The sequence below is a fragment of the Chinchilla lanigera genome, unplaced genomic scaffold (assembly GCF_000276665.1).
Source record: "Chinchilla lanigera isolate Chin_1 unplaced genomic scaffold, ChiLan1.0 scaffold00080, whole genome shotgun sequence".
Taxonomy (NCBI): Eukaryota; Metazoa; Chordata; class Mammalia; order Rodentia; family Chinchillidae; genus Chinchilla; species Chinchilla lanigera.
This window is the reverse complement of record NW_004955481.1, coordinates 4,554,110-4,581,138: the sequence shown is the minus strand read 5'-3', so window position 1 is coordinate 4,581,138 and position 27,029 is coordinate 4,554,110. Positions and strand designations below refer to the sequence as shown.

General features: G+C 46.6%; 2 protein-coding genes and 1 long non-coding RNA gene across 5 annotated transcripts in view; 1 reads left to right on the top strand and 2 right to left on the bottom strand.

The window, feature by feature from the left end:
* Positions 1-139: 139 nt before the first annotated feature.
* Positions 140-4,226, bottom strand: Aldoc (aldolase C, fructose-bisphosphate). The gene is made up of 9 exons (XM_005402747.2): positions 4,095-4,226; positions 2,585-2,708; positions 2,288-2,499; positions 2,124-2,178; positions 1,868-2,028; positions 1,668-1,751; positions 1,125-1,299; positions 780-979; positions 140-641 (listed from the first exon to the last, which is right to left on the bottom strand). The coding sequence occupies exons 2-9, from the start codon at positions 2,694-2,696 to the stop codon at positions 546-548; spliced, it is 1,095 nt and encodes a 364-aa protein (XP_005402804.1). The 5' UTR covers positions 2,697-2,708; positions 4,095-4,226; the 3' UTR covers positions 140-545.
* A 592-nt stretch (positions 4,227-4,818) lies between these two features.
* Spag5 (sperm associated antigen 5) lies at positions 4,819-22,391 on the bottom strand. Of its 2 annotated transcripts, none has more exons than XM_005402745.2 (24): positions 22,238-22,391; positions 21,934-22,056; positions 19,081-20,138; positions 18,795-18,972; positions 12,558-12,632; positions 12,224-12,313; positions 12,001-12,135; positions 11,679-11,798; positions 11,482-11,574; positions 11,265-11,378; positions 10,653-10,746; positions 10,350-10,497; positions 10,167-10,269; positions 9,855-9,988; positions 9,518-9,656; positions 7,399-7,510; positions 7,157-7,243; positions 6,768-6,888; positions 6,553-6,664; positions 6,076-6,156; positions 5,761-5,916; positions 5,609-5,683; positions 5,397-5,477; positions 4,819-5,172 (listed from the first exon to the last, which is right to left on the bottom strand). In XM_005402745.2, the coding sequence occupies exons 1-24, from the start codon at positions 22,286-22,288 to the stop codon at positions 5,101-5,103; spliced, it is 3,552 nt and encodes a 1,183-aa protein (XP_005402802.1). In that variant the 5' UTR covers positions 22,289-22,391; the 3' UTR covers positions 4,819-5,100. The 2 variants fall into 2 exon arrangements, with proteins under 2 accessions (XP_005402802.1, XP_005402803.1); XM_005402746.2 differs by having other exon boundaries at positions 12,224-12,310.
* A 65-nt stretch (positions 22,392-22,456) lies between these two features.
* The window catches only part of LOC106146486, an 11,789-nt gene continuing 7,216 nt past the window's right edge, over positions 22,457-27,029 (top strand). Inside the window, exons 1-2 of one of the 2 annotated variants that reach the window (XR_001230934.1) lie at positions 22,457-22,587; positions 23,556-23,603. This is a non-coding gene — a long non-coding RNA (uncharacterized LOC106146486). Of the gene's footprint in view, positions 22,592-23,555; positions 23,604-27,029 lie in introns of both variants that reach the window. The other variant, XR_001230935.1, reaches the window with a different exon arrangement.

Here is a 27,029-nt window from a genome sequence, read left to right as displayed (position 1 = left end):
TCCTCTATAAATCTGAAGCCTAGTAGAACTCAAATCCTCACCCTCTCTACCTGTACAGTCACAGGGCCCAGAGACAGAATTGCCAGAGATCAGAAAAGAGGAGGTGGGAATTTGATGTGTAAAACAGACAGACAAAGTAGCATGTTTTGCTACCTTTTATTTCCTATATGGTATATACTCAAGGCATGAGTCGGGGCTTATATACTTCCTTCTCATCCTAGAGCAAGGGCCAGCAACGATAGCCCAAGGAGAAGCTGTACCATCATGGGGAAATTATGAGGGCTGGGGAGACTGAGGAATACCCAGGCATCCTGCTCTGATTTCTAGCCACTCTCCTGCCCTCAGACCTGAGGGGCTTCCTATTCTCCCGTCCTGTGGTCCCAGGTGCAGCAATGGGAGAGGAGAGGGGAGAAGAGAAAAAGACAAGGACTTGGGGCTGGGTGAAGGCATCTCTGTTCTGCATGGCTATTTGACCCTGGCCGTGACTACAGGCAAAGTAGGTGCAGATGGCTGGGCCAAGGGCGGTAGTGTGGAGTAAGCACTCCTCAGTAGGCATGGTTTGCAATATAGAGGGACTGCGCCGCTGCTCCGCCGTCTTCTCCACTGCCTTCATACTTGCCCTGGGCTGCAAGCCCATTCACCTGCAAAAGGGGACGGTGGCGTGAGCGGCCAAGCCCGCCCACAGGTGTCAAACCCTGACCTCCAGTAACCTGTGGGTACTCGGCCCTTCCCAGCTACACACACTCACCCCACCACCCCTACCACCCCCAGCTCCCAACCTCAGCCCGCTTGATGAACTCTTCAGTGGCAGCTCCAGCATTGTCCTTTTGCCCTCGCCAGGCATTGAGTGCAGAGGCCTGCAGGGCACGCCCATAGGAGAAGGTGAGGGCCCACGGCCGCGGAAGGGGACAGCGATTGATGGCATTGAGGTTGAGTGAGGCCTCCTCTTCACTCTGACCCCCGGACAGGAAGGTCACCCCTGGAGGAGAGAACACCAACTGAGTGGCCAGTCCAGACCAATTGATTGGTCATTCCTTATTTTCCAGGGTAAGGGACTCCTGAAAGCCGCAAGAGCCTCAGGATGGCCCTGAGAGGTAGGAGCAGGTTAGGAAACAGGCTAGTACCTGGGACAGCTGGGGGCACAGTGCGACGCAGGGCAGTGACGGTGGCCATGGCAATCTCCTCTGGGCTGTACTTGATGGGACAGGCATGGCCAGGGGTCACCATGTTGGGCTTAAGCAGAGTCCCCTCCAGGTACACATGGTGATCACTCAGGGCCTTGTACACAGCAGCCAGGACCTGGGGACCAGAAAAGATTTTTGAAGGGTCTGGGTTCCCATTATTTACGGCTCTAAGCCTCCTACCCAGGGGTGGGTGGGCATGAACAGTAAGGTTCAGTACAAGCTCAGACTTTCAGGGCTGTTCTAGGATCAGTGAGAGAGTGCTGCCCGGTATGGTGGCACATGCCTGTGATCCCAGCACTTGGGAGGCTGAGGCAGGAGGATCGCTGAGAGTTCAAGAACTGCATAGTAAGACCCTGCCTCAACAAAACAAAACAATAACACAATGCTAGGGGTCAGTGTCTGGATCTAAGCCAGCAAATGAGCTGCAGGCACCCCTGCCAGGCTGTCCCTAAAATATGTATCTGTGCTCAGCTGTGAACTCACCTTTTCTGTAACATACTGGCAACGTTTGAGATCATGGTCTCCATCAGGCAGGATCTCAGGCTCCACAATAGGAACAATGCCATTCTGTAGAAAGAGCAGAGTAGCTTGGGGGAGCAGTGGGTGAGATGGGAAAAAGTCCTGTAACCCTCTCCTCACCAGGCACAGGGCACCCACCTGGTCACCCAAACCCCAGCACATACCTGCTGACAGATGCTGGCATAGCGGGCCAGCACATTGGCATTCTCCAGGATGGCGAGCGCTGAGGGTGTGCGCTCACTGATTTTCAGCACGCAGCGCCATTTGGCAAAGTCAGCGCCATCTTTCTTGTACTGAGCACAGCGTTCAGACAGCCCATCCAGCCCTGTAGGCACAGCACCACGCTCATCACTCTGTCCCTCTCCTGCCACCATCAACTGCCTACCTACCTCCTCGGCCCTGAAGCCCCCCACTGTGTACCTTGAGTGGTGGTTTCTCCATCCGTCCCAGCCAGAGGCACTACACCCTTGTCAACCTGCAGCGGAAACACAGGCAGAGGGCTGACCCCAGGTAGGAACCTCTCTGCCTCCCCTCCTACACACACCTATTTCCACAGCCAGCCCCAGTTAGGGCTGGGACTGCACCTTGATGCCCACGACAATGCCCTTATCCTGGATGGTTCGCACAAAGGGGACACCGTTATCATCTTTCTGGTAGAGTGTCTCATGGAAGAAGATGACGCCGCCAATGCACTTCTTCACACGGTCATCAGCGCTGAACAGGACCTGGCGGTACAGCCGGCGGTTCTCCTCTGTGTTCTCCACCCCGATTTGGCTCAGCCTCTTGGCCATGCTGCCTGGGGGCAAACAAAGTGGAGGCAGCCGTTCTCCCTGGCCAGGACTCTCTGACCTCCTCTACTCCCTACCACCGCCACCACCTACCTACAGATTCATCTGCAGCCAGAATGCCTTTCCCTGGCGCCACAATCCGGAGAGCAATGTCAGACAGTTCCTTCTTCTGCTCAGCAGAAAGGGCTGGGTATGAGTGGGGCATGGTGACAGCTCTCTGGAATGGAGATAAGATAGAAAGACTAGATACCACCTGCTACCTCCTCTGCTTCCTTTCCTGGCCAAATGCCCCCCTCCCCTAAACATGGGGCTGGGAGCAGAGCAGCAGTCCTTGGCATGAGTCCTGGGCATCGAAGTGACACCAATCTCTCTGACAGCTAGCAGGCTTAGGGCCCCAGTTCCCACATCTCCTTTTGTCCCTGGTGGGCACCCTTCCCAGCCTGTAGGCAAGATGCAAGATGGGGGTGGGGAAGTGAGCAGCCCTGAAGCTACAGGTCTTATGAAACTGTTGCCTAGAGCCAAGCATGGTGGTGCACACCTGTAATCCCAACACTGGAGAGGCTGAGGCAGGAGGATCGCCAAGAATCTAAGGCCAGTCTGAACTACACAGCAAGACCCTGACTCAGAAAACTAAAAACACTTGCCCAGTTCAGGACACAAGTCCTTCTTCCATTAAATTTGGTCCCTTCTTGAGGTGCACATAAGTCCTGGTCTTTCCAGCTTCTCTTTTCTCATCCTCAACAGGGCTCTTAGGGAAATCACATTTATTCCAAGGCTTCAGAGATACTTATCACAGGCAGGATAAGAAGTAGGAGCAGCACAAATAACAGTCACAGGGTTCCATAAATTTTTTTTTCCATACTGCAGTCCTGACTGCCTGTGCCTGTGCCCTACCTCTGCCTCAGAGATCAGCCGCAGTAGGCCTGCAAAATGGGAACGAGGGCCCGCAAGTCTAAGTTAGGTGTGAAGATCGGGGATGTGACACCTCCAGGTCATCTCCAGCGCCCAGAAGCACTTCCTCTGTGTGGAGGGGCATTTGGGAAATAGGGAACATTCAACTCAGACACCCAGTGGGGAGACAGAGGCAGGGGCAGAGGCTCAAGGCTGAAAGGAGTGAGAGCCTGAGAAGGGGAGGGAGACCTACAGGAGGAGAGATGAGGGAAGGCGATGGCAATGGTGAGCTAAACCGTTGGGGAGGACCTAGATCTGGGGAGGACAGAGAAGGCAAGAGAGCTGCAGGGGGGCCTAGCCTAGAGGGAACAGAAGCAAGCTGAGATTAAAACGTCTTGGGTGGAAAAAAAACCAACAAAACAAAATAAAACGGCTCGGGTGGGAAAGACTGATCCAGGGGGAAAAAATGCAGGCGACAGAGGAAGGCTTGGGATTGGAAAAGCTTGAGTCGCAGCTGAGAGAGCTGGGAAGCAGGCGAGGAATGAGACAGGCTAAGCCTTGGGCTTCAAGCAGGCAGAAAGGCACAAGGATGTCAGGAAAGAACCTGAAGAGCACACCAGGGAACTCCAGGGAGCAGGACAAGGAGGCAGGGAAGGAGCCAGGGAGAGGAAGCGTAGCTGCTGAGCAGCATCCGCCTCTCCCAGAACCTTACCTGTGTGCAGCCAGTTACCAGCAGCAGCCACAGGAGCAGCGCAGACTCAGGTCTGCAACTGCTGCGCCTCAGCCCCGCCTCGAGTTAATGAGGCTGCGGGTGCCGCAGAGCTACGTGACTCTCCGGGGGGCGGGACCTGCCCCTCCCCCGGGCCTGCGCCTCCCCTGGACTGGTCCGGGTAAGGCTACGCCCACGGAGGCGGGGCGGTGAGGTGGAGTGACTCCCCTGCCAGGACCTGGCGGGCTGTGGGGACTGTGCCCCTCCCACCTCAAGGCAGGGAATTGCTTTGGTTTTATCTCTGCCACGTGCAGGGCACCGTACTGCAGATTGAGATTAACTCTGGTCTGGTGAAAGTCTCCCAAACACTGACAGCAGGTGGGGAAGGTGTGACAGCACCAACAGGGTGCCCAGGTTGGAGGCATAGATGAACTGAGCTTCTCTGTCCTCAGCTCCAAGTTTGCCAGAGCCAACCCCCTGGGGGATGGGGAAAGTAAGAGAATGGAGCCTTTTCTGTTCCCCACAGGCCCTGAGCCAAGGAACAAGCAGTCCAGTGCCGAGTATTTGGGGGAAGCAACAGAAGGGAGGGCAGACGGCCATGGCTCTGGATGCAGCAGGAGGTGGAAAGAAATGGCTGTAGGGTACCCACCCAGGCCTAAGGGGCAAGCTCCTTTCCCCCTGATCTCATCCACGCCCTCCCACACCAAAATAAGATTGCGAGCTTGAGGAAGTACATTAAATACACTTTATTTAAATAATATTAAACATAGTTGGCTCTAGGCCAATTGGTCCTAGTATTGGGGGTGAAAAGGTATTGCAGGTAAAAAGGGATGAAGGAGAATCCAGCTTTGTTTCTTCTTCTTTTTTTTTTTTCCCTTTTTGAGACAGGGTCTCACTATGTTGCCCAAAGTAATCTCGAAGTCCTGGGCTCAGGTGATCCTCCTGCCTCTGCCTCCCGAGTAGCTGGAATTACAGGTACACACCACTGCCACTGGCTGCTTTCTGTTTCTTAGCTCAGAAATTCTAGCAATCCTTGTAGCTCCTTGCAACTTTGTACTACATCTGGGATGGACAGCAGAATCTGGGAAGAGAGGCAGAAAAGGCAGCTCAGAACAAGTCTAAGGCCCAAGGCTCCCAGCTCCCACTGAGTTCAAAGGAAGAAAACAAACCAGAGAAGCCTGGAGTATGGAATCAGAGCCAGCTCTCAGCACAGGCTAGGAACCAGAGCTGTGCTCATAAGCACCCTCTAGAGCCAAGCTTTGGACCTTAGGTGCCTTAGTCCTATCATCTCCCTCCCTGCTTTACCTTGTAAATATGCTGAACAATCTCATCTAGTTTCTTTAACTCTGCATCAGAGCGCCGAAGGTTCTCCTCTAGGATGTTTCTCTAGAAAGCAAATATGCTCTATAAGTCCTGTGCTTAAAAGAACAGCATAACTCGGTAGGATAGAGGCAGCACGGCAGGGGGCTTGCCGGTGGTGGTAGCAGTCAGCGCTGGGATAGTATGGAAATCTTCACCTGGCTCTGGAACTTGACCATGAGTTTTGCTTTCTCATCTTTCACCTCCAGGTACATCACCCTCAGCTTGTCCACCTATAGGTATGTCCAGATTAATAGGGGGAACAGCCTGGGGTCCCCACTGCTTGCCCAGCTCCTCTTAACTGAGTCACCTCCTGATACAGCCACACTTTCTCTTGGATCCAGGTGGTGGCCATGGGCTCACAGTTGGGGTCCAGCTGGCCTGCCAGGGTCTCCTGGAGCACTTTAGTCTCTGTCTCTGCCCGCCGAAGTGAGCGGGTGAGCTGGGTCACCTCTTCTCTGAGGCTCTGGGAATAAGAAGAGAAATAGTCCTAGTACTCAGGGTTCCTCTCTATCCTTATCCCATGTTGTGGACAAAGGCAGATCAGGGTAACCAACTGTGGCATGTTTGGGATCTGGCTACCAATAGCATGGAAGGCAGGGGCTGAGCATCCTGAGGAACATACTATGAGCTCGCCACTCTTGTCTATCTGCTCTAGGATCTTCTCATTCTGCTTCTGTATCACTTCTTGGAGCTCCTTTTCATTCTGTGAGAGAAAGGGAGGTGACAAGTCACTGAGGGAGAGCTGGCTTCTTTGCAGCTCTTGCCAGGAGGCAGGAGAGCGCCTGACCCTGTGTGCTTGGCCCCGCCGGGATCAGCTGATACCCCACCACTCCAATTCTTTCCCCAGGGCTAAATCAGGCAAGGCATAGCTCAGTGTTGGGAGAATTCTGCTAGAATCCTCTCTTAGTCTGCTAGGGAATACAGGTCAGCCCACAGCTGATTCTTAAATAATGCAAAATGTCTGACCCCAGGAAAGGCCAAACTAGAGCAGTGGCTGGAAAATCCCCACCACCCAGATTTCTGGAGAGACAATGGCTCCCAGTGGGCCAGTAGAGCTGCCCCAGTTCTTCACCGCCCCACTTCTAGGCCCCTCCTTCACCTTGTAGCGCAAGCACAAAGCCTGGTTCAGCTTCTCTATGTCCGCTTCCTTTGCCTTCTGGGCTTCCTGATGCTGTTCTTCCTGGGCCTGCAGCCTCATCTGCAGAGCACAACTAGCAGAGGGATGAATTCCTTATCATTCCTGTCCTCTGAGGGGGTGCTGCCCTTAGGGTAAGGGACTTACTGCCCCTGCCAGCGGGACTCCATCTCACTCACATTTTTTGCTCCAGAGTCCCAATGGCTTCTTCTTTAGACTCTTGCAGCAGGGTACACAGGCTGTGAAGCTCAAGAAGCTTAGTATTCATTTCTCCCAGAGTCTTCTCTATGTCTGGGATCTCTGAAAAGAAAGTCCTACATGGCAGTACAGCCCTTCGGCCTGGAAGGAAGGGGTGTATAACCACCACTTATTTCCACCAACTCTTACCAGTATTCCCCACCCATAGGATTTGAATATCCAGAACATTACAGATCCCAAAAGACAAAAATAAAATGAGCCCAAGTAGAATTGAGGTTTTTAGAGCAAAGCACTTCTCACTGCTTTTGTCTTTATTCATCACCACTAGACTTTCTAGAAATGAGGCAGGATCCCTGGAGCCCCTTCTAACCTGGAGGCTGAAGGGAAACTGTTGGTGCTACTCGGGTGAAAGCACTCTTGCCACTTCCAAGCAAGGGCACAGGAGCTGATTCTGGCTCTAAAACAAACAAACAAAAATCAACCATGGGGAAAGGCCCCTCTGGCAATCCAGGCAAAGGTCTGCCACAGTGCCAGCTGGGAGATGGGAGGCCTGTTCGGCAGCTCAAGGTATCAGGAGCAGCTTCTCCACTCCCAAATCCTAGGGCCTCTAACCTTCATTTGTCTCTGCTCTCCAGATGCTCCCCATGAAGGCACTGCCATTAGGTGGAGGGTGATCCTCAGCCAAAGCATGAGCTGTGCTCAGTGAAAGGGTCTCTGGGTCAGCCTAAGGCCAAGGGAAGAAAAATATCAGCTGCTCTTCAGAGTGATGCCTGTTCGCAGGCCTTTCCAGCCTCCTCTTCCAGTGTGTCGTTCCACCCACGGCTTTGTAGCTCTCTCTCCAACTCCTCCATTAGCACCTTTCCGCAAACATGTTTACATTCCTAAGCCGCTCTTGCTATAATAATATATTTTTTTGAGTCAGGGTCTTGCTATGCAGTTCAGAGTGCTCTTGAACTCATTACGTAGCCCAGGATGGCCTCAAACGAGGCAATACTCCTCCCTCAGTCTCTTGATTACAGGTGTGTAGCACCATAACCAGCTCACTAAGTCAATACTTTAAAAACAAAACAAACACAAGAAAAGCCCTTAAATCTTCTTTCGGCTACTAGTACTGGGCTTTTTCCCCGAGAGAGCGAGGGAAAGAAAAGCAGCCTATTCTTCTCACCATCTTCTATCTCCCAGCCCACTACACTCAGGCTTCCACCCCACCATCCCACTGCAATTCCTGGCATTTGGTGCACTTACTTTCAAATACAAGGAATACTTTTCTGCTCGTTTCACCTGGCCTGTTTGACACTGTGCTCCTAAAAATCTTGTACTTTTAGAAACTTCCCTTTCTTCCAGGACATGACCCTCCTTCATGCAGAGGCCTCAGACATTTCTGGATATTTCTTCTGTCCACCCACAGGTCCTTCCTTGACCACTGGACCCTTCTAGGTTTGGTCCTTGGCCCTCTTTTTACTCTCTAATCCATTTCCCTGGGTGGCCTCACCTTGGGAACGCCACAAAAACATCCACTTCCAGCTTCTATTTCCACATGAGTGACTCTTCCATTTCTTTCTTTCAACTGGATTTTTTCCCAGTCTCCAGGCCCAAAGACTAACTGCTTGTGAAATAAACTCTACCACTATGTTCCATGAATTTTAGTATATATAAAGCTGAGTCAGGCATGGAGACACACGCCTGTAATCCCAGGACTTAGGAGGCTGAGGCAGGAGGATCACAAGTTCAAGACCAGCCTTAGCTACACAGCGACTTCAAGGGTAGCCTGAACTACACAGCAAGACCTTGTCTCAAAAAACAAAATATTAAAATTAAAAAAAAGTAGAACCAATCGTCTTTTCTCTGAGCTCCCAGTGCCCCGTGCAGACTTCTACCATGATCATATCAAGATGACAACGTTATGTCTGTGTCCTTCCTTCTAGACTGTAGATTGTTTAGCTTCTCAGCACATAGCTGGAAGAGGGTAGGATCTTGGTTGTACATTTAACTGTTGAATAAGCTAATTAACTCTGTATTTTGAAAGATATCAACCGTTTATTGTCAGTGTGCACTGTGAGGAAGCCAAAGAAGCAAGGCTAAAGTTTTGCTTTCTTTAAATATTGTCCAGTTGAAGAGATCAGCTATCCAAGGAAAACCAATACAAAAGCAAAAGGAGAGTAAGTTTGTGAGGACTGCAGCAAAGAAAGAGGTCGGTGAGTCCATATGACCTGGGAACATTTTAAAGATGGTGAGCTAGGGAAGATTTTAATGAGAAAGAAAAGAAAAAGAATTTTCAGTCTGAAAATGGAAGAAAATAGAAGTGGGAAAAGCCCAAGGCCAGCTGTGAATGGAGACGGGACGTGTGTGTGGTGTACAGGCTGCCTTGTTGGAGTAAAGCGTTCATAATAGGGAGGTTGGAGACAGAAATACATGAGTGATAGATTGAAGAGGTCCTATAGTAATTGAAAGTCACTGATGGCCACAGAAATGAAACAGGAGCAGGATTTTAGGAAGACTATTCTATATAATGTACAATTTGGGTTGTTTTTTTTTTTTTTGCTTTGTTTTGTGTGTGTATGTGTGTGTGTGTTTGGGGGACACGAGTTGAGATAGGGCTCACTATATAGCCCAGGTTGGCAAACTAGTGGCAATTTTCATCCCTCAGCCTCCCAAGCACTGAGATTACAAGCATGCACTGCCATGCCCAGCTGCAAGATACAGTTTGAAGAGAAGGGATGCCAAGATCTACCTCCTCCTTTAGTTTTGTCTGTAGGAAGAAGGTTAAGCTCTGTAGTTGCTTGGTCAGCACCCCGAGCTCTTGGGAATACCGCCGTGTCTTCTGCAGGTCTTGTTTCTGGTTCTCTGCGATGGTGCTTGTCAGGTCAGCCCTGAAACAGGGAATGGGGAAGATGACCAAAACCCAAGGTATCTTCTCTGAACACCTCTTCCACATCCCCTGCATTCAAGGAGAGAAACCAGAAGCTCGGATACTGTCACAAGTCCCTTCTTGGAGACTCTGGTTTCTAGAAGTGTTTCTGGGAAAAATAAGCACTTGGGGGAAGCAGAGAAAAAGGGAGAGATCTTACTTTAGGTTCTCTACAGTGTCCTTGAGAGTCTCACACTGCAGGCTGCGCTCCCGGAGCACATCCAGTGTGGTTTTCAACTGGCACTCAACCTGGCCCAGCTCCAGGTGAGCAACCTGATTCTCTTGGTCTGCAAACTGGAAAGACAAGAGAAGGAAGGAAGGGACACAGCGAGAGAGGAAAGGGGGAAAGTGAGTACAAGTGGAGAACTTTAGAGCCCTTGGCCAGAGGTTTTTTCCAGTCCATCTTCACAAACTTCACCTCAGTGCCATCAGGCTTCAGGTCCTCCACTCCTAAGGTTTACCTTACCCTTACCTCCAGGGTCTCCTTGAGGTCCTGCACCTCTTTGGCCAACACAGCCTGTTGTTGCTGCAGTTCTGCTTGTGTTTGTTGTAGTGCCGTCTTTTCCTTTTGCCATCTGCCAGAGACCTTACGTTAAATCCTGCTTGGTCTTACATGCTGGGTGCCTATTGCCACAATAACCTGATAGGAACTCACTGAGCAGCCTGCTCCTCATTGCTCTGGGTAAGTTGGCAGAGCAACTCATCCTTTGTGGCCAGGTCCTGGGTACAATGGGCATGCTGATTCTGCAGCTCTTTTAGCTGCCTATCCATGTCGGCCAGAATCTGCAGCTGAGCCTGGAGATCTAGATCAAAATACCCTAATGACACCATGCAATCATCAAGCCAGAAAGCCCTCACATTTTTGATCCAAAGTAGGTGTTTCAGGGCACTTCCTTGTTCTACCACCATACTCCAAATTTGAGCAGGCTCAACTGCTTACACATACACACACACATACCTGTTGCTAAGCGACTGTTTTCCAATTGCAGTTGTTCTGTTTGGCCTTTGCAGTCCTCTAAATGGGCAGAGGCTTGTTCCAGCTCCCTGGAAATCTAAAAGATAGTTTTCCACCTGTAATTCTTCCTGAATCAAGAATGCCAGGACTTAGTGCAGCTTCTCTTTCTGGACAAGACAGCAAACGACCTTGCTTCTGGGCAGCAACATTACACAAAACAAAGCTGATCCTTAAGAAAAAGATACATGAGAAAAATTGCTAAAGTAAAGAAGATGCTGAAGATCCAGGCACAGTGAGGAGGCATGCCTGTAATCTCAGCACTTGGGAGGCTAAGGCAGGAGGATCACTTCAAGTTCAAGACTAATATGGGCTACATAGTGAATTCAAAGCCAGCCTGAACTATATAATGGCTCCAAACAATAACAACAAAAAAGGTGCTAAAAAGCAAAAGAAACAAACAAGTAGGTTCAAATCTTCTTACAGATAAGGAACCTGGCTGTTCTCTAAACCCAGGGGAGAAAGACCAACTGAAGAGGTTAACGATACCACAGCTGGAGAGGCCTCTGCAAAGTAGGTGTAAAGCAAGCCTTAGTAGTCCCCACTCATGGTCTGTACCTGCCGCTTTTCCTCAACTGCAACATCATGGTCCTGCAGGGCCTGTCGGCTCTTGGCTGTGAGTTTTTCTGTGAGTTGTTGACACCGACTCAGCAAAGCTGTCCATGCCACATACTACCAGGGGAAATAATCTAGTCAGTAGGGCACGCTTGAGGCAAGGCTCCTCACAGGGCTGGCTACGAGAAAGGGGGTGGTTATGATGGCCCCAAATACGCACATCGAGTTGCATGGATGTCCAGTCCTGTTCCAAGGTGGAAGTCAGACTCACCGTCTGCTGAGCCAGCTCTTCTTGCTCCGTATGAAGGCCTACCTACGAGGGAAGGGTTGTATGTGGAGGTCGCTAAGCGAAAGGGGTATGTGACCATCTTCCCAATGTGTCAGCGTAGACCACAGCAAAGAAAATGCTCTTATTACCATTTGGGCCTGGGCCTCCTGCAGAAGGCCTCTGAATTCCCCTGTGAATTTCACGTCCTTTTCCAGCTGGCTGATGCGCTGGCTGGCATGTGCGCAGAAAGCCTCTAGCACCGTCTCTGCCTGTGTAGGGAAGAGGTTGCAAGGACATGCAGGGCGGAGGAGGGAAACAACACAAAAAGCGATAACTGTCCAATACCTTAGTAGGTCTTAATTCTCCAGGGCAGGCAATTCTTAGGCCATTCATCTGTGTCTTAAGTGCATCCCTATAGGAGCCCTGAGCCAGACACCTCCCATGTCCAGGAGCAAATGCCCAGCACCTTACCACATCCTTGCCTCTGAGTGCCACTTCCTCTCTAAGCCTTGCCTCCTCCCTTTCTGTTTTGAGGCTCTGGAGCTTTGCTTTCAATTTCTTCAACACATCAACACTGCAGGACATCAAAGTTTCTGCAAGCCGAGACTACGAGATAAGAATAAGATGCTGTGTTTGCTTCCTTTTTTGCCTTTTAGTCCCACCAGAGGCCTCTACCTCCACCCCATCTGCTTACCTCCCGACTCACACTTGTTTTATCTTCTACGTGCAGCAGGGACAGGTGAAACAAGGTTGTGAGCTCTTTAGAGACCAGCACCCATGACTGCTGTGGAGGGAGATGGCCAGGCTGGATGAAATGTAATCCCTACGCAGGAAGCAGGGGAGCTAGGGAGGAAAGCCACTGACCCCAATTCCAAGCTCCTAATCAAAGTCCTTCACAAAAGAGGGAGATGTAGGACCCCCCCTTCACCATCACAGCTAAGTATCATCATCTACTAACCACCCAGGATTCCCCATTTTCAAGCTTCGCAGGAGACCCTAGTATTGATATAAGGTCAGTCAACACGTACCATGATGTTCCTGGCTTGCTGCAGGGTCTGTCCAATCTTCTGGCTCTCCTGAAGATGTTGAGGTTCCTTAGTTACCTGGTCAGATAAGCAAATTGCTCTCTTTGTTTGAACAATGTGCATCAGCAGCGTCTCATTCCCTTTCTCCTCCAGTGAGCTAAAGGAGCCTCCCCTAACAGAAGCACGACCAAGGCTTGTGGGAGACCAGATAGGAAGTTTAAGGCCTAACTGGCCTCTTTTTCTATGAACACTAGAGAGAAAGGCAGCGTGCTGCAGGGAAAATTAATACAGCTGAGATCCTGCTATTTACTCGGATATGTACCATGGATGGTGGGAGACAGATGAATCTTGTTTTACTCTTACTGCTTGTGTCCGTGTCTGAGTGAATAAAGCCAAGGTACTCAGTCACTTGGGGCTCTTTGTCAAAGGGAGACAAGAGCTCCCTCACAGGCCAAGGACACAGCTCAGTGGCAAAACACCTGCCTGGCAAGTACAAAGTCCTGAGTTCAATTCCTGCTCTTCCTCCCCGCAAAAAAAAAGCCTCCTGGTCCCCCACACTATTCTGCATCTCTTTGTGTTGCATTTTCATCACCCCTTTGTCAGGTACAAGTTCATAGGTTGGCCCCCTATGAAGGCTCACAGGGCCAGGCGTGGTGGCGCACGCCTACAATCCCAGCACTAGGGAGCCTGAGGTAGGAGAATTGCCATGAATTTGAGGCCAGCCTGGACTACATAATCAGTTCAAGGCTGGCCTGAACTACATAGTAAGACACTGTCCCAAACACTAAAATCAATAAAAGAAAGAAAAGGAAAATCAAAAGAAGGTAAAAACATTCCTTTTAAAATCGTTTTTTCCTGGGCTGGGGATTTAGCTCAGCAGCACAGTGCCTGCCTGGCAAGCGCAAGGTCATGAATTCGATTCCCGGTACCGGAAAAAAAAAAAAATTGATTTTTTCCATCAGACATGGTGGTACACACCTGCAATCCCAGCACTTGAGAGGCTGAGGCAGAGGACTGTTGTGAGTTCGAGACCAGCCAGGGCTACAAAGTGAGCTCAAGGCCAGCCTGAACTGCACAGCAAGACCCTGTCTCAAAAAAAAAAAACAAAAAAAAATTTTTTCCCTAATTGTCAGGATAATACATATTTATTATGAAATTTTAGAAAATGAAAAAATGAATAAAAAGAGAAAGTCATTCATAATTTCATCATATAGAGCAATGACTTTTTTTTTTAATACTGGAAATTAAACACAGCTTTTACAATGACCTACATCCCCAGCCTTCTTTTTATTTTGCAACAGGATCTCACTAAGTTGCTAAGTTGCCCAGGTTAGACTTCAACTTATGATTCCTCTGCCTCTGCCTCCCAGAGTGCTACACCACAGATGGCTTGGAGCAGTGATTCTCAATCAACAATACAGCACTCACCCCCAGAGTTGCAGATATATCTCCATACTTGATATACGTGTTTCATGAAACTGATGACCATAACATTTCCCTCAAGTACCAGGAAAATAATTGTAGACCACGAATTTAGAAATAAATTACCATGTTTAATAAATTCTAAGATGAATACTTTTTCGTATTTTATATCACTGAAATGGAAATCCATCCTAATATTCATAGTGCCTTAGATTTGATGAATGTAGTAATGCTTGAGAAAAACCATAATTGAAGTTATAATATACATCCCTCAGAATCAGTAGGGCCAGGCATGCTAGCGCATGCCTGTAATCCCAGCACTTGGGAGACTGAGGCAGGAGGATTGCCACGAGTTCAAGTCTGAGTTTGAGTTCAAGGCTAGCATGCGTTACACAGTGAGTTGAAGGCCTGCCTGAACTATATGGCAAGACACTGTCTCAAAAAAAAAAAAAAAAAAAAGAATCAATGGGAAGTTGGTTCCAGTAGGTCCCTCAGATACCAAAATCTGAATGCAAAGTCCCTTATGTAAAACACTATAATATTTATCTATTTAGGGAATACTATTAAGCAAAAAAAGAGTCTGCACATGTTCAATACAGATGCTTTTTATCCATGCACAGTTAGTTATATCCACAGATTCAAGATCCATAGATATCGACAGCCAAATATAAATATGTCTGGGATCCTATTTAGTATTTTTTTTAATTTGCTTTTTCTGTTTTTTAAGACAAGGTCTCATTATTTAGTTCAGGCTGGCCTCAAATTTGCTTTGTAGCCCAGGCTGGACTTAAACACCTGATTCTTGTGCCTCGGCCTCCCAAGTGTTGGAATTATAAAACGTGTACCACCATGCATGGGTGAGGGTGTTGTGTTTTGGGTTTTTTTAAGGGGTGGGTTGAGACAGGGTCTCACTATGTATTTTAGGCTGATCTTGAACTTACTATGTAGCCCAGGCTGGCCTCAAACTCACAGCAATCCTCTTGCTTCAACCTCCCAAGTGCTGGGAATGGGTTCTCTTTTTACTACTTAATTTTTCCTTATTAGAATAAACTGAGACTGAGACACCTGCTTTAGAGGGCTTATCAAGGTAGAATACCACTAATTTTTTTTTTTTTGGAAACTGGTGTCACTATGCAGTTCAGGCTGGCCTCAAACTCAGTGATCCTCCTGCCTCAGCATCCTGAGGGCTGGGATTACAGGCATGTGCCACTATACCTGGCCAGAGGGCCACTATTTTTAACTTCTGCTCATATTTTATTTATCTTCAAAGTTTCTCAGAGAATATTTGAACAATCACAAACTTACATTAAACTTATTTTTCCATGTTATTAAAAATTCCTCATACTCCACCCCCAGTGCTAGGAATGGAATCTAGGGCCTTATACATGCTAGGGAAGCACTCTATCACTGAGCTACATCACCAGCATGCACTAGTTTATGCATAGTTTTTAATGACTATATAACAGTCCATCTTATATTTCTTTTCTTTTTTTTTTTTTTTTTTTGGTCTTTCTGAGACAGGGTCTCACTATGCAGTTCAAATGCACAACAATCCTCCTGCCTCAGCCTCCCAAGTGCTGGAATTACAGGCATGCGCCACCAAGCTCGGCTCTCTTTTTTTTTTAATTATTAAAAAACATCTAGGGGATGTAGGTTAGCAATATGGCACCTGCCTAGCAAGTACAAGGCCCTGAGTTTAATTTCTGATACAAAAAAAAATCTATTGGTTTTGATTTTTCATGCTGAGAACTGAACCAAGGGCCTTTCCACTGAGCTACATCCTGTCTTCCTTTTTTATTTTTGAGACAGGGTCTTGCTATGTAGCCCAGGCTGGTCTTGAACTCAAGGTGATCTTCCTGCCTCAGCCTCCCAAAGGCTGGGATTACAGGTGTGTACCACTACACCCCCCCATCCCCAGTCTTCTTTAAATGTTTTTAAATTTTAAAACAGGCACTCACTAAATTGCTAAATTACCCAGGCTCAGCTCAGAACTTGCAATCCTTCCTGTCTAAACCATCCAAGAGCTGGTATTATAGGCATGCACCTCACCCCTACCTCCGTCTACTGCCATATTTATTCAGAACTTTATTCCCTTAAAATATATCCCTAAAAGTACAGGTCAAAAAATTTAAACTGTTTTAAGGATTTTACTTAGGGCTAGAGATATAGCCCAGCAGCATAGCACCTGCCTGGCAAGCGAGAGGTCCTGAGTTCAATTACCGGTCCAAAAAAAAAAAAAAAGGATTTTACTTAATTGCCTTCAAGAAAGAATGAACTAAACTGGGTATGGTGGTGCACACTTGTAATGACAGCACTCTGGGAGCCTGAGGCAAGACTACCAGAAGCTCAAGCTGTTCAGCCTGGGCAACTTAATGAGACCCTGTCTCAAAATAAAAAATGTTTAAAAAAGGCTAAGGATGTAGCTCAGGGCAAAAGCCCTGGCTTTATAATCTCCAGTACCACAAAAACAAAATAAAACAAAAAAAACCATATGCTCCTCAAAGTAGAAAGTATGACCTCAAAGGCAGCAGAGCCCTAGAAAGACTCAAATTCTAAAAGAAAAGTGTCTTCCTTACTGCCAAAAGGTAGCCATCGTCTAGAAAAAGACCGCTGATGGAACAGCAGTGCTGAATCATAAGGCTTTGACAGTCTGGATCTAGAGGCAAAACTGCATCATCCTCAGATCTCTTGGGGTCCCTGGCTCCCTTTCCCTGCCACAGTTATCATTATGAACTGCATCGTGCGGAAAGGCATGCAGCGCCGCTGGGTAGGACACACACACTGCTCAGAGCTGGGCAGTCAGGCAGGTGATGAGATTAATGTGAAGGAGGCAGCCAAGCGGTGAGGACAGGCATAGCGCAGGGGAATGGCTGAAGTGATGTCATTTCCCCTTTTCAGTTCTGCTTCAGTGGCCTCCAAAGGGACCTGGCAAGCTCAGGGGAAGAGGACACAAAGCAGATTCAGGGATGGGAAACAAGGTCAAGGACAAGAAAAAAAGGATGCAGTGATAACACAAGAGAGAAAGTGAGCAGCTAGGAAGACTGAGGAGCCTATGGTTTCCAGGATTTTTAGCAAAAAGCAGTCATTACTTTGAGGATATTTTCAACTCAAAGATCACCTCTGGGCATCTGAGAACCAGCTCTTCTTTTGTATGTGGTATTGGGGATTGAATCCACGGCCTTCCCATCAAGCTACAACCCCAGTCCATTAAGAAAAAAATTCTTTTCCCCAGGTGCGGTGGTGCACTCCTGTAATCCCAGCACTTAGGAAGCTGAGGCAAGAGGATCACAGCAAGTTTGAAACCAGCCTGGGCTATGTGGTAAGCTTAAACCCAGCCTAGACTATCCAGTGAGTTCAAAGCCAGCCTGATCCCCCTGCCTGAACCTGCCAAATGTTGGACTTACAGATATACACCACAATACTTGACTCATTGAACCTATATTTTTATTTCTTGTAGAACTTCATCCCAGGAGCTGGAAGTGTAACTCAGTGGTAAAACCCTTGCCTAGCATGTATGAAGCCCTAGGTTTAATCCCCAGCACTGGAAAAAAAAAAAAAAAAGAATTGCATCCTAATATATTTTTATACTTTAAAACCGTTATTGACCTACATCTCTGCAACAAAAGTTCACCTAAACTTAAATTAAAAATTTTTCTAAATTGCTTTGACCAGAAGACTTTAAGTGAGGGAAAAAAAACAAAAAACCCCACTCTCTTTTGGATGGAGAAACATTTTCATCAGTTGTATACTAATCATTGTAATTTTTTAATAAAATCCTACACATAACCAGTGAAATCTTGTTGGGAATCACCTATTAATGAAATGAATGGAAATTCCCTCCTCATATTAGTTCATGTATTTGTACATTGCTACAATTCTCACATAGTTCAGCAAAAATTCAATGGTATGTTCCAATCTAATAGATGTAAATACTACAAAATCTTCATATAAATAAAAAAAAAACTGGCAGGAATAGAAAAAGGAAAGAAGGGAATGTCATCCAATTCTAGGAACATATCTACAGATATCTATATGCCAGTAATATTAGTAAACCTTCATCAAAAATGACTAATGATCCACTGACATGTCATCCTCCAAATTTGCTGAAAACATGAAAAAGGGGTGTTATATAATTAGTGCAGTCATTTACTTTCTCAAAATGTGCACCAATATTTTCAGTTGTCCTTTGATTGCTATGTAAGATTTGGGATAGAAAGTATGCTCTTGGGCTGGGGATTTAGCTCAGCGGCAAAGTGCCTGCCTGGCAAGCACAAGGTCGTGAGTTTGGTTCCCGGTACCGAACAAAAACCAAAAAACAAAACAAAACAAAACAAGTATGCTCTTCTCTAGTAAAGTGGGTAAGGGAGGTTAGAACAGGGAAGTAGAAAAGAAAGAAAAAGCTGGGGGTGGTGGCACATGCCTGTGATCCTATGTACTCAGGAGGATGAGACAGGAGGATCTTTGTGAGTTAGAGACCAACCTGGGTGACAAAATGAGTTCAAGACCAGCCTGAACTATATGGTGGGACCCTGTCTCAAAAAGACAAAATGACAAAAAAAAAAAAACAAAACAAAACAGTAAAGAGTACATTTGAAAGAGGAAGATCCAAACATTGATTCCTTCAAAACCTTCTTTGCACTCCTTTGGAAAGTCTTGTACTCCGGCGATGTAGTGAGTACTCAACTTCAAGGATTTTTCCAGATTCTCAGTTTTCATACATATTCTACAGTACTCCCTTGTCCTCTGGCAGTTTATTGCCTTAAATTCTAAGGAAGAAGGCCACTAAGATCCTTCAGGCTTTGCAAGGAAGTTTCTTACCTGACTAGGAGAGGTGTCTGTCTGAGTGCTACAGTCCCGGGCTTCAGGGTGAGGGACAGTCAGGTGGTTCTTCCAGTCCTGTAGCTGGCGGGTCAGAACCTCCAGAATAACAAGAGAGCTCATCAGATTACCTTCCAGGTCTTGTCTAGACAAGGCAGTCAGATCTGGAGGATGATGGCTGCAGCAGGAAGAAAAGAACGTAAGGAAAAAGGAAGAGAAATGAAGGGAAGAGAGTGGCAGATCCCAGGTAACAGAGCCCCAAAAGCACAGGCTATGAGACACTTACCCCCACAGGCGGTGCTGTGTCTCTGAAGCACTTTCTTCTTCGTTGCCCAGCGGGCTGATCTGGGATTTGTTTATACTCTTTTCCTGCGGTGCCGGAGGAGTCAACCAAGTCCCCACAGAACAAGTTGAGAAAGGGGTAGTGCCAATGGCAGCATCCTGCAGCACGGTGGGAAGGGATAAACTTTGGCGGAGATTTTCTAGCATGACTGAAGTATTTAGACCTTTTTCTAGCCAGGCCAGTGGGGACATCCAAGTCTCTGAATCATATCCAAGAATCCTACCAGCATCGTCTGCTGGGCCTGGAGCTGCCTGGGATTCCGATGCCCCTGGATTTGGTGTCAGGCATGTGGGTGGAACATTTTCCACATTTGAGACAAGTGCTTGATCTCCCAATTCAACCTGTTCAGGGGGCGTGGGGAAGCTCAATTCTCCTTCCTCCCCTTGGTCCACATGATTGGTGGGGGAATCTGCTGCCAAGCCAGGTGAAGGAGAAAGCCAGAGAATGGAGGAAGGCACGAAGTCGTTACTTTCAGAGGGTACTGAGTCCTCAGGTACAGGTTCAGTCTTACTGTCCCTCAGGCTCTCCTTGGAGCAATGTAGTTGTTGCTCAGAACAGGGTGAAGAGTCCAAGAGATGAGATGGAGAATCTTGGAATGTAGCTTTCTCAGGCATAGCAGCAGTAACTTCTAAAAAGCTGTCTTCCATGCAAGGTGCCACTTCCTTCCTCCCTAGATCTTCTGGCCTCAAAGGCTCATTTAGAGAGCTGCTGTTTGTCTCTGCCATGGTGTCTGAATGGGCCTCGAGTATCATGTCTTGCTTCTGCCCCACTGAAGAGGATTCAAGGACCATGGTTTTAACCACACAGTCCTCCGCTGTGTCTATTCCTTCCTCAAATGTTTTGGGAATAGAGTTGGTTTGGGCAGTCAGTTCTAGAGGCTGCTTGCCTGACTCATTCTGACAAGCTTCTAGCCACCTTGAGGGATAGCTGAATTGTTCTGAAGGGGAGTCTGTTGTCTTGGCATTGACTAAATCCAGCAGGGATGAGTTGTGGCTGCCTTCCTGACAATAAAAACAAAATGAATTGATAAGGCAGTCAATTCCATTTCCCATATATAATTATGGGTATAAAATACGATCCAGCCGGGGATATAGCTCAGCGGCACAAGTGCCTGCCTGGCAAGCACAAAGTCCTGAGTTCCATTCCCGGTACCAAAAAAAAAAAAAAAAAAATCCAAATTTTTAAAAAGTCCTCATTACTTCTGCTTATAAGATAAGAATTTGGCCAATTCTGTTGCTTACTCCACAGACCAACAGTACAGAAAGAAAAGTTAAGAAGCCATTTTGAGACCTTCCAAGTGAACCAGCCTTCAGTGTAAACAGACTGAGAATATCTATCCAGATCATGGGGAAATGTTAGCTTGAATGTGACCTTGCTCCTCTCACTTCCTAACTTCAACCCACTTGTAGGACTCTAAGTACGTAGGGACAGACAGATATATATTAATGAAATAAGGCTGTTGGGTAGCTCAGTGGTAAAACACCTGCATAACATGCGCTAGGCCCTGAGCTAGACCCCTAGCACCACCAAAATAATAATAGTAATTAATAATAATAATAATGCCAATAATGATAATAAAAAAACAAAATCATGGTCAAAAAAGAAAGAAGAACCAAATCTTCATATACCAATAGCTGTAACTGAATTTGACCCTGAGTGTTTCTTTGGCACGGGCAGGGGGGAGATTGAACCCAGGGCCTTGCACATGACAGGCAAGAGCTCTACCACTGAACTACATCCTCAGCCTCCAGCCCCGAACCTCCCACCCCTTTTTTTTGCAGTACTGACAGTTGAACACAGGGCTTTCCCACTTAGCTACATCTCCAGCTTTTGTTGTGTGTGTTTGTTTGTTTGTTTGTTTGTAGACAGGGTCTCCCTATCCCCAAGTAGCTGGGATTATAGTGCTACTACACTGAACAAGCACCCTGAGTTTTTTCTTTTTTTTTTTTTTTTTTTGGTACCAGGAATTGAACTCATGACCTTGTACTTGCCAGGCAGGTGCTTGTGCCGCTGAGCTATATCCCTGGTAACCTGAGTTTTTTCTATGCTAGAGCAAGAGGGAAAATATGGTAAATTTCATCTCTCTCATATGCTGGGATTACAGGCATGCACCACCACACCCAGCTATATTTCATTATTAGAAAGAGAAAAGGGTAACACTTTTTAGGAAGATTAATTTTCCCAGGCAGTAAGTTCTAAAAAATTTCTTCAATGAATCTTACACAGGGGTCAATCTCTTTCTTTGACAAGTTTTTACAGCAACTGAGAAGCAGTTAGTTCTTGGCTGCTTGTCTTTAAAAGCTCAACTCGGTAAGGGCAATTCTGCCAGGGATAGTTTAATAATAATGATGATGATAATGATTATATAAAATAATCAATAATATAGATAAAAATAAGTATTATTATCCCACAGTATAACTTGATCCCAAGGAGAGTTCTGACTACTCCTGGAGTGGATGGATATTGCTTTATTGTTGTATCAGACAGATCTCTCCATCTGTGAGCCCATGTTAGATAAAGACCATTACTTAGGATGAAAGATTTCTCAGTAGTATGGTAAAGGTCAAATGGAGGAGGAGATCATAAAATCAACAGCTAAATAGAGGTTTGGGTTCTCGGTGGATTTCCTTTAACCACCCTAGGGCACCTCTCTGTTGGCCTGAATAGCTGTAAATGGATGTCACTGTTGTACAGACTTCATTATCGTTATTAATTACTACGTTCCAGCCCTCTGTTCCTCAGAGCTCTCGACCTGGGCACACAGTCCAGTCGAGCAGCTATCCAGTCGAATCTCACCTGCAGCCCCAGCTTGCGCAGTGATGGGGTCAGCGTGGAGCAGATAGCCGGGACTGGTCCTGAGCTGAAGTCACTGGGCTGCAGGTTAAGTTCCCGAAGAGGAGTTCTCATAGCTGGTTTCCCCTGAGAAAGACAAACAGAAGAAAACAAAAGTGAAGAGTCTGTTCCCACCCGAGTCGCGCTGAAGGAGCAAGACGAACAAAGATCCCAAACGCTCTCCAGCCCCAGGCTTGACCCAGCCTTCCAGGTCCCTCGAACCCACGCTCCCCACCCGGGTAACCCCACCCAGCTCTTCCCTGCTCACTGGCTGGGGCGACGGCGACAGACTGAGGTTCAATTTCTTTACTCGCCACATCTTCAATACCGAAAGCAGGTCGATCACCTCCCAGACCAAGTCCGGTCCGCCATGTTCACCCGCCGTCTTTATTTGAATCTGGTCTGCGCTTCTCGATTGGCTGGAGAGCCGAGTGCGTCAGCCTGGCGGACCCACTCCGGACTCGAGCCCGACGGGTGGGCGGAGCCGGCGCTCGCCACGCCCCTTTCCACGGTCCTCGCGGGATCTCCTCAGCGACCCCTCAACACAGAAACCCACTGGAGCGCAGCGGGCGGGCGAGGCCCAGCCCGAGGCTGTGTCCTCGCGACGCAGAGGACACCGTAGGTACCTGAGCCGGGGAATCCGTCCCCACCTCCTCCAGTGGTCCTCCCTCACGCCCTGCCAGGGAAGTTGTCTCCATGGCCTGGTTTAAGGGCTGTCAGCCTTGACGGGGAGTCCGGGTGGGAAAAGTGAATGGAGCGGTGTGTGCTTACCTTGTGTCCACGCTTTCATGATGGCCTCAGACAGAGATCTCAACCTGGGCCTGCAAGTCAGGAGTAAAGATTTCTGGGCGTTTCTTGGGATTAAAGTTAGAGCCTGCGACACGTTTACCGGAGTAATAGCTAATAAGTAATGTACTGAATATTTATTACGTGCCTGGCACTTTATATTTCATTTAATCCTTATAAGAACTCATGAAGCATTACAACCTCCTTCTCCTCTTTTTTTCCTTTTTTGGTTGAGACAGGGTTTTGCTGTGTAGTCCAGGCTGACCTCGAACTCATGGGGCTGCCCAATGACGGGCTTGTGCCATCTGACATCCGGCTCCCCATTTTTTTTTTTTCCCCTGTACCGGGAATCGAACTCACGACCTTGCGCTTGCCAGGCAGGCACTGTGCCGCTGAGCTACATCCCCAGCCCCCTAGCTCCCCATTTTATAGATGAACAATGTGTAATTTGCCCAGTGTCCCACAGATGTTAAATGGCAGAGCCGTGCTCCCAACCCACACTAACTACTGCATTTCTGTCTCAAGAACCCCTTCTGTACTGGAACTAGCTCCATTGCAGGTGAAGTTGGTATTTTGATAACATCTCAGGGTCTCCCATTTGTTTGGAGACAGTTTATGTTGCACAGGCCCCGTTTCTTTGTTACCCACATGACCTCATTTTTATTTAATTACCTTTCTGCAGACCCTCCTGGGTTCAGGTGATCTGTTTCAGCCTCCAAGTAGCTGGGAATACAGGCTTGTGTCTAAAATTATTTCCAAGTTAATTGTTGATGATAGTGTGTTCCTCTGAACACTTACAGAAATTTCTGGCCGTACTGGAGATTGAATCCAGGCCCTCGCTCATCTAGGTAAGTACTTTTAACACTGAGCTACATCCCTAACCCTTTTTGTTTTTTGGGACAAGTTCTAACTTGTCCAGGCTGGACTCACGCTTGGCCTACAGTCCTTCTGCCTCAGCCTCCTCAGTGGCTCTTTTTTAAATTTTTGAATGTAAACAGCTGGCAGATTTTAAATGACTTCTGTGCTTTGCAGTATATTTCTATTGGACAGTGCTCCCCTGGAAACATAATGGTACCAGCCTGCAGGCACTAGTCTGCTTAAATGAAAACTCAGGAAAGACAAAATGAAAACAGTCTTGAGCCTGGGCTTGCCCAAATCCCAACAGATAGAGAATCCTGAGGAGTATGTGTAGTGAATTAAAAAGACCTTAAACATAAGACAGGTGGGAAGAGCAGGAAAACCAAGGCAGAATATTGTCAGTGCCAGTAATAAAGGCTTATATTAAAAGGAATGTTAGAGGGAATGCATAGTCCTTGCTGCAGCTGGTATGTCAGATGCAGAAGTGGGCAGCTAAAGGGATATGGATGGTACTTCCAGCAGAAAATCTGAAGATAGGGAGGGGTAGATGGGAAGAAAAATATGAAACAGATAACACAGAAGGGCTTATGTTGTTTTTTGTGATTTTTTTAATTTGGTGTTTTTCAACAAGTGCTTTGTTGTTTCAGCACATGAAACAATTAAGTCAAAGATGTCCTGAAGGCAGACTCAGCCAGGCATGGTGGCACATGCCTGTAATCCCAGCATTTAGGTTAGGGCAAGAAGTTTTGAAGTTCAAACCTAGCCTGGGCTACATAGTGAAACCTTGTTTTCTGTTGTTGTTTTTTAAAAAAGAGAAGGCTCCCATCCAATCTACCCTCTTACGTACAAATTACATGGACATATTTATAAAAACATACACATACTACTCAGAAAGCTGAGGCAGGAGAATCACAAAAGGGTTGGGAATATAACTCAGCGGTACAGCATATGCCTAGCATATGCAAGCCCTGGTACTGGAAAAGAATTTAAACATACATGAAAACAGTAGCTTTATTTACTTACACGTACATCACAGATTTTTCCCCAAATTAATTGATGCACAACCTGAGGAGTCTGAGTGTGAAGCTTTTATTTTTTTTTCCCTTTTCTACTTGTATTCTTTCTCCCAGGTCTTTTCTCGCACATTTTCTTTCCACTACACACACACACACAGAGATGGGGGTCATTAAGTTCTTTACAAACAGGATTTTTTACATTTCTGCATTTTTCCCACTCAGTGTCCTCTAAAAGCTTTCCAAGCCAACTAATACCAATCTGATTTGTCATTTCATATTCCTTTACTTTGAAGAGTTCTAATTTGTAAGACCTCTTTGTTATAGACATTAGCTGTCATCATTCTCACATTTTTTTGATTTTTTTTTGAAACAGGGTTTCACTCTGTAATTCATGCTGGCCTTGAACTCAAAGAGAGCCTCCTGCCTCAGCCTCCCAAGTGCTGGAATTACAGAAATGTGCCACCACACCCAGCTTAAAGTTTTCTCAGTGACTTGAATAATAGTATGTTTGGACACAGTTTTTATGCGTTCAAGATGTAGTTCCATAGCATCTAGAGGGGCTGGGGATTTAGCTCAGCGGCAAAGCGCCTGCCTGGCAAGCGCAAGGTCGTGAGTTCGGTTCCCGGTACCGGAGAAAAACAAAAAAAAAAAAACAAAAAAAAAACATAGCATCTAGATTTCTCACTTTTATTGAGCCATTTATTCATCAAATTTTCATGCAAGTATGTGTTTCATTTATAGTGCTTTCATTTTCTCTCCTCCATTTGTCTCCTCCATCCCCTGAATGAAGGCCTAGTCTGATAGTCTAAAAATTTTAATGTTTTGATTATCATATTTAAATCTTTATCTAGAATTAAGCTTTGGGTATGGTATGAAATCAGGATCCTAACTATTTTCAAAGTTATGGTTTTTATTTTTATTTATTTATTTAATTTGGTTGTTTGGTTTTTTTCTGGTACGGGAATCAAACTCATGACCTCGCACTTGCCAGGCAGGCACTGTGCCGCTGAGCTAAATCCCCAGCCCCTGGTTTTTAAATTTTAGGATCAAATTTCTTCTTTTGTAAAAATCAAATCATATAACCCAAATCAGCAACACTGAGAAGTATCAAACAAATAGCTGTTCTTTGTTTTTTGGAGACAGGGTTTTGCTATGCAGTTCAGGCTGGCCTTGAGCTGACTTTGTAGCCCAGGCTGGTCTTGAACTTGCAATGATCCTCCTGCCTCAGCCTCCAGAGTGCTGGGATTACAAGTATGCACCACCACACCCCACTTCACCAGTTTTGAGCAAACTCAAGAGATGGTATTTTGGAGCCAGGCATGATGGTACACACCTATAATCCCAGCACCTGAAAGGCTGAAGTAGGACTTCCATGAGTTCATGGCCAGCATGGGCTAATAAGTTCAAGGTCAGCCTGAACTATATAGTGAGACCCTATCCCCCCAAAAAAGATGGTATTTTGTAAGTATAAGCCCTACCACTATGTGTAATGGAATACAGAACAAAGGAGGGGGTATAATTGCTAGTCAGCAGGACTCCATATACTGGCAAAATTCAAGAGAAGATAATCTGAAACATTATATTCTCAAAATATAAGCAAAACCAACCTATAGGGGATAAAGTAGCATGACTTTTTGTGTGTGTGCGTCTTCTTGAGACAGGGTCCCACTATGCAGTTCAGGCTGGCCTTGAGCTCACTTTGTAGCCCTGACTGGTCTCAAACTTACAACAATCCTCCTGCCTCAGCCTCCCGAGTGCTGGGATTACAGGTGTGTGCCAACATGCCTGGCACAAACATGACTTTTTGTAAAGGTAATTCTGATCCACAGCAGTTGTATTAGCTTGCTAGGGCTACCATAACAAACTTCCAGACTAGGTGGCTTTGAACAACTGAAATTTACTTTCTTACAATTCTGGAGGGTGGAAGTCTGAGGTCAAAGTGCCAGCAGAATTATATGTATGTATGTATTTTAGGGTCTTGCTGTATAGTTCAGGCCATCCTTGAACTATGTAGCTCAAGCTGGCCTCAAACTCACAATTCTAACTCAGCCTCCTGAGTGCTGGGTTTACAGGTGTGTGCCACCACGCCCAGCAGGACTTTCTTTTGAGTCCTTTCTCACTGGTTTGCACATAGCCACTTTCTCTTTATGTCATCACATGATCTTTCGTGTGTGTGTGTGTGTGTGTGTGTGTGTCTGGGTTCTCCTCTCAGAAGCGCACTAGTCATACTGGATCAGGGCCTATCCATATACCTCATTTTTATTTATTTATTTATTTTTTAATTTTAAAGAGTAAAAAAAGGATAACATAATAATAGGAGGGACTTAGCAAATTACAGACAAAATGGTAGGAAATTATCAATGGTTATTGTTTTACATATTGTTATCTACAAAATAGTTT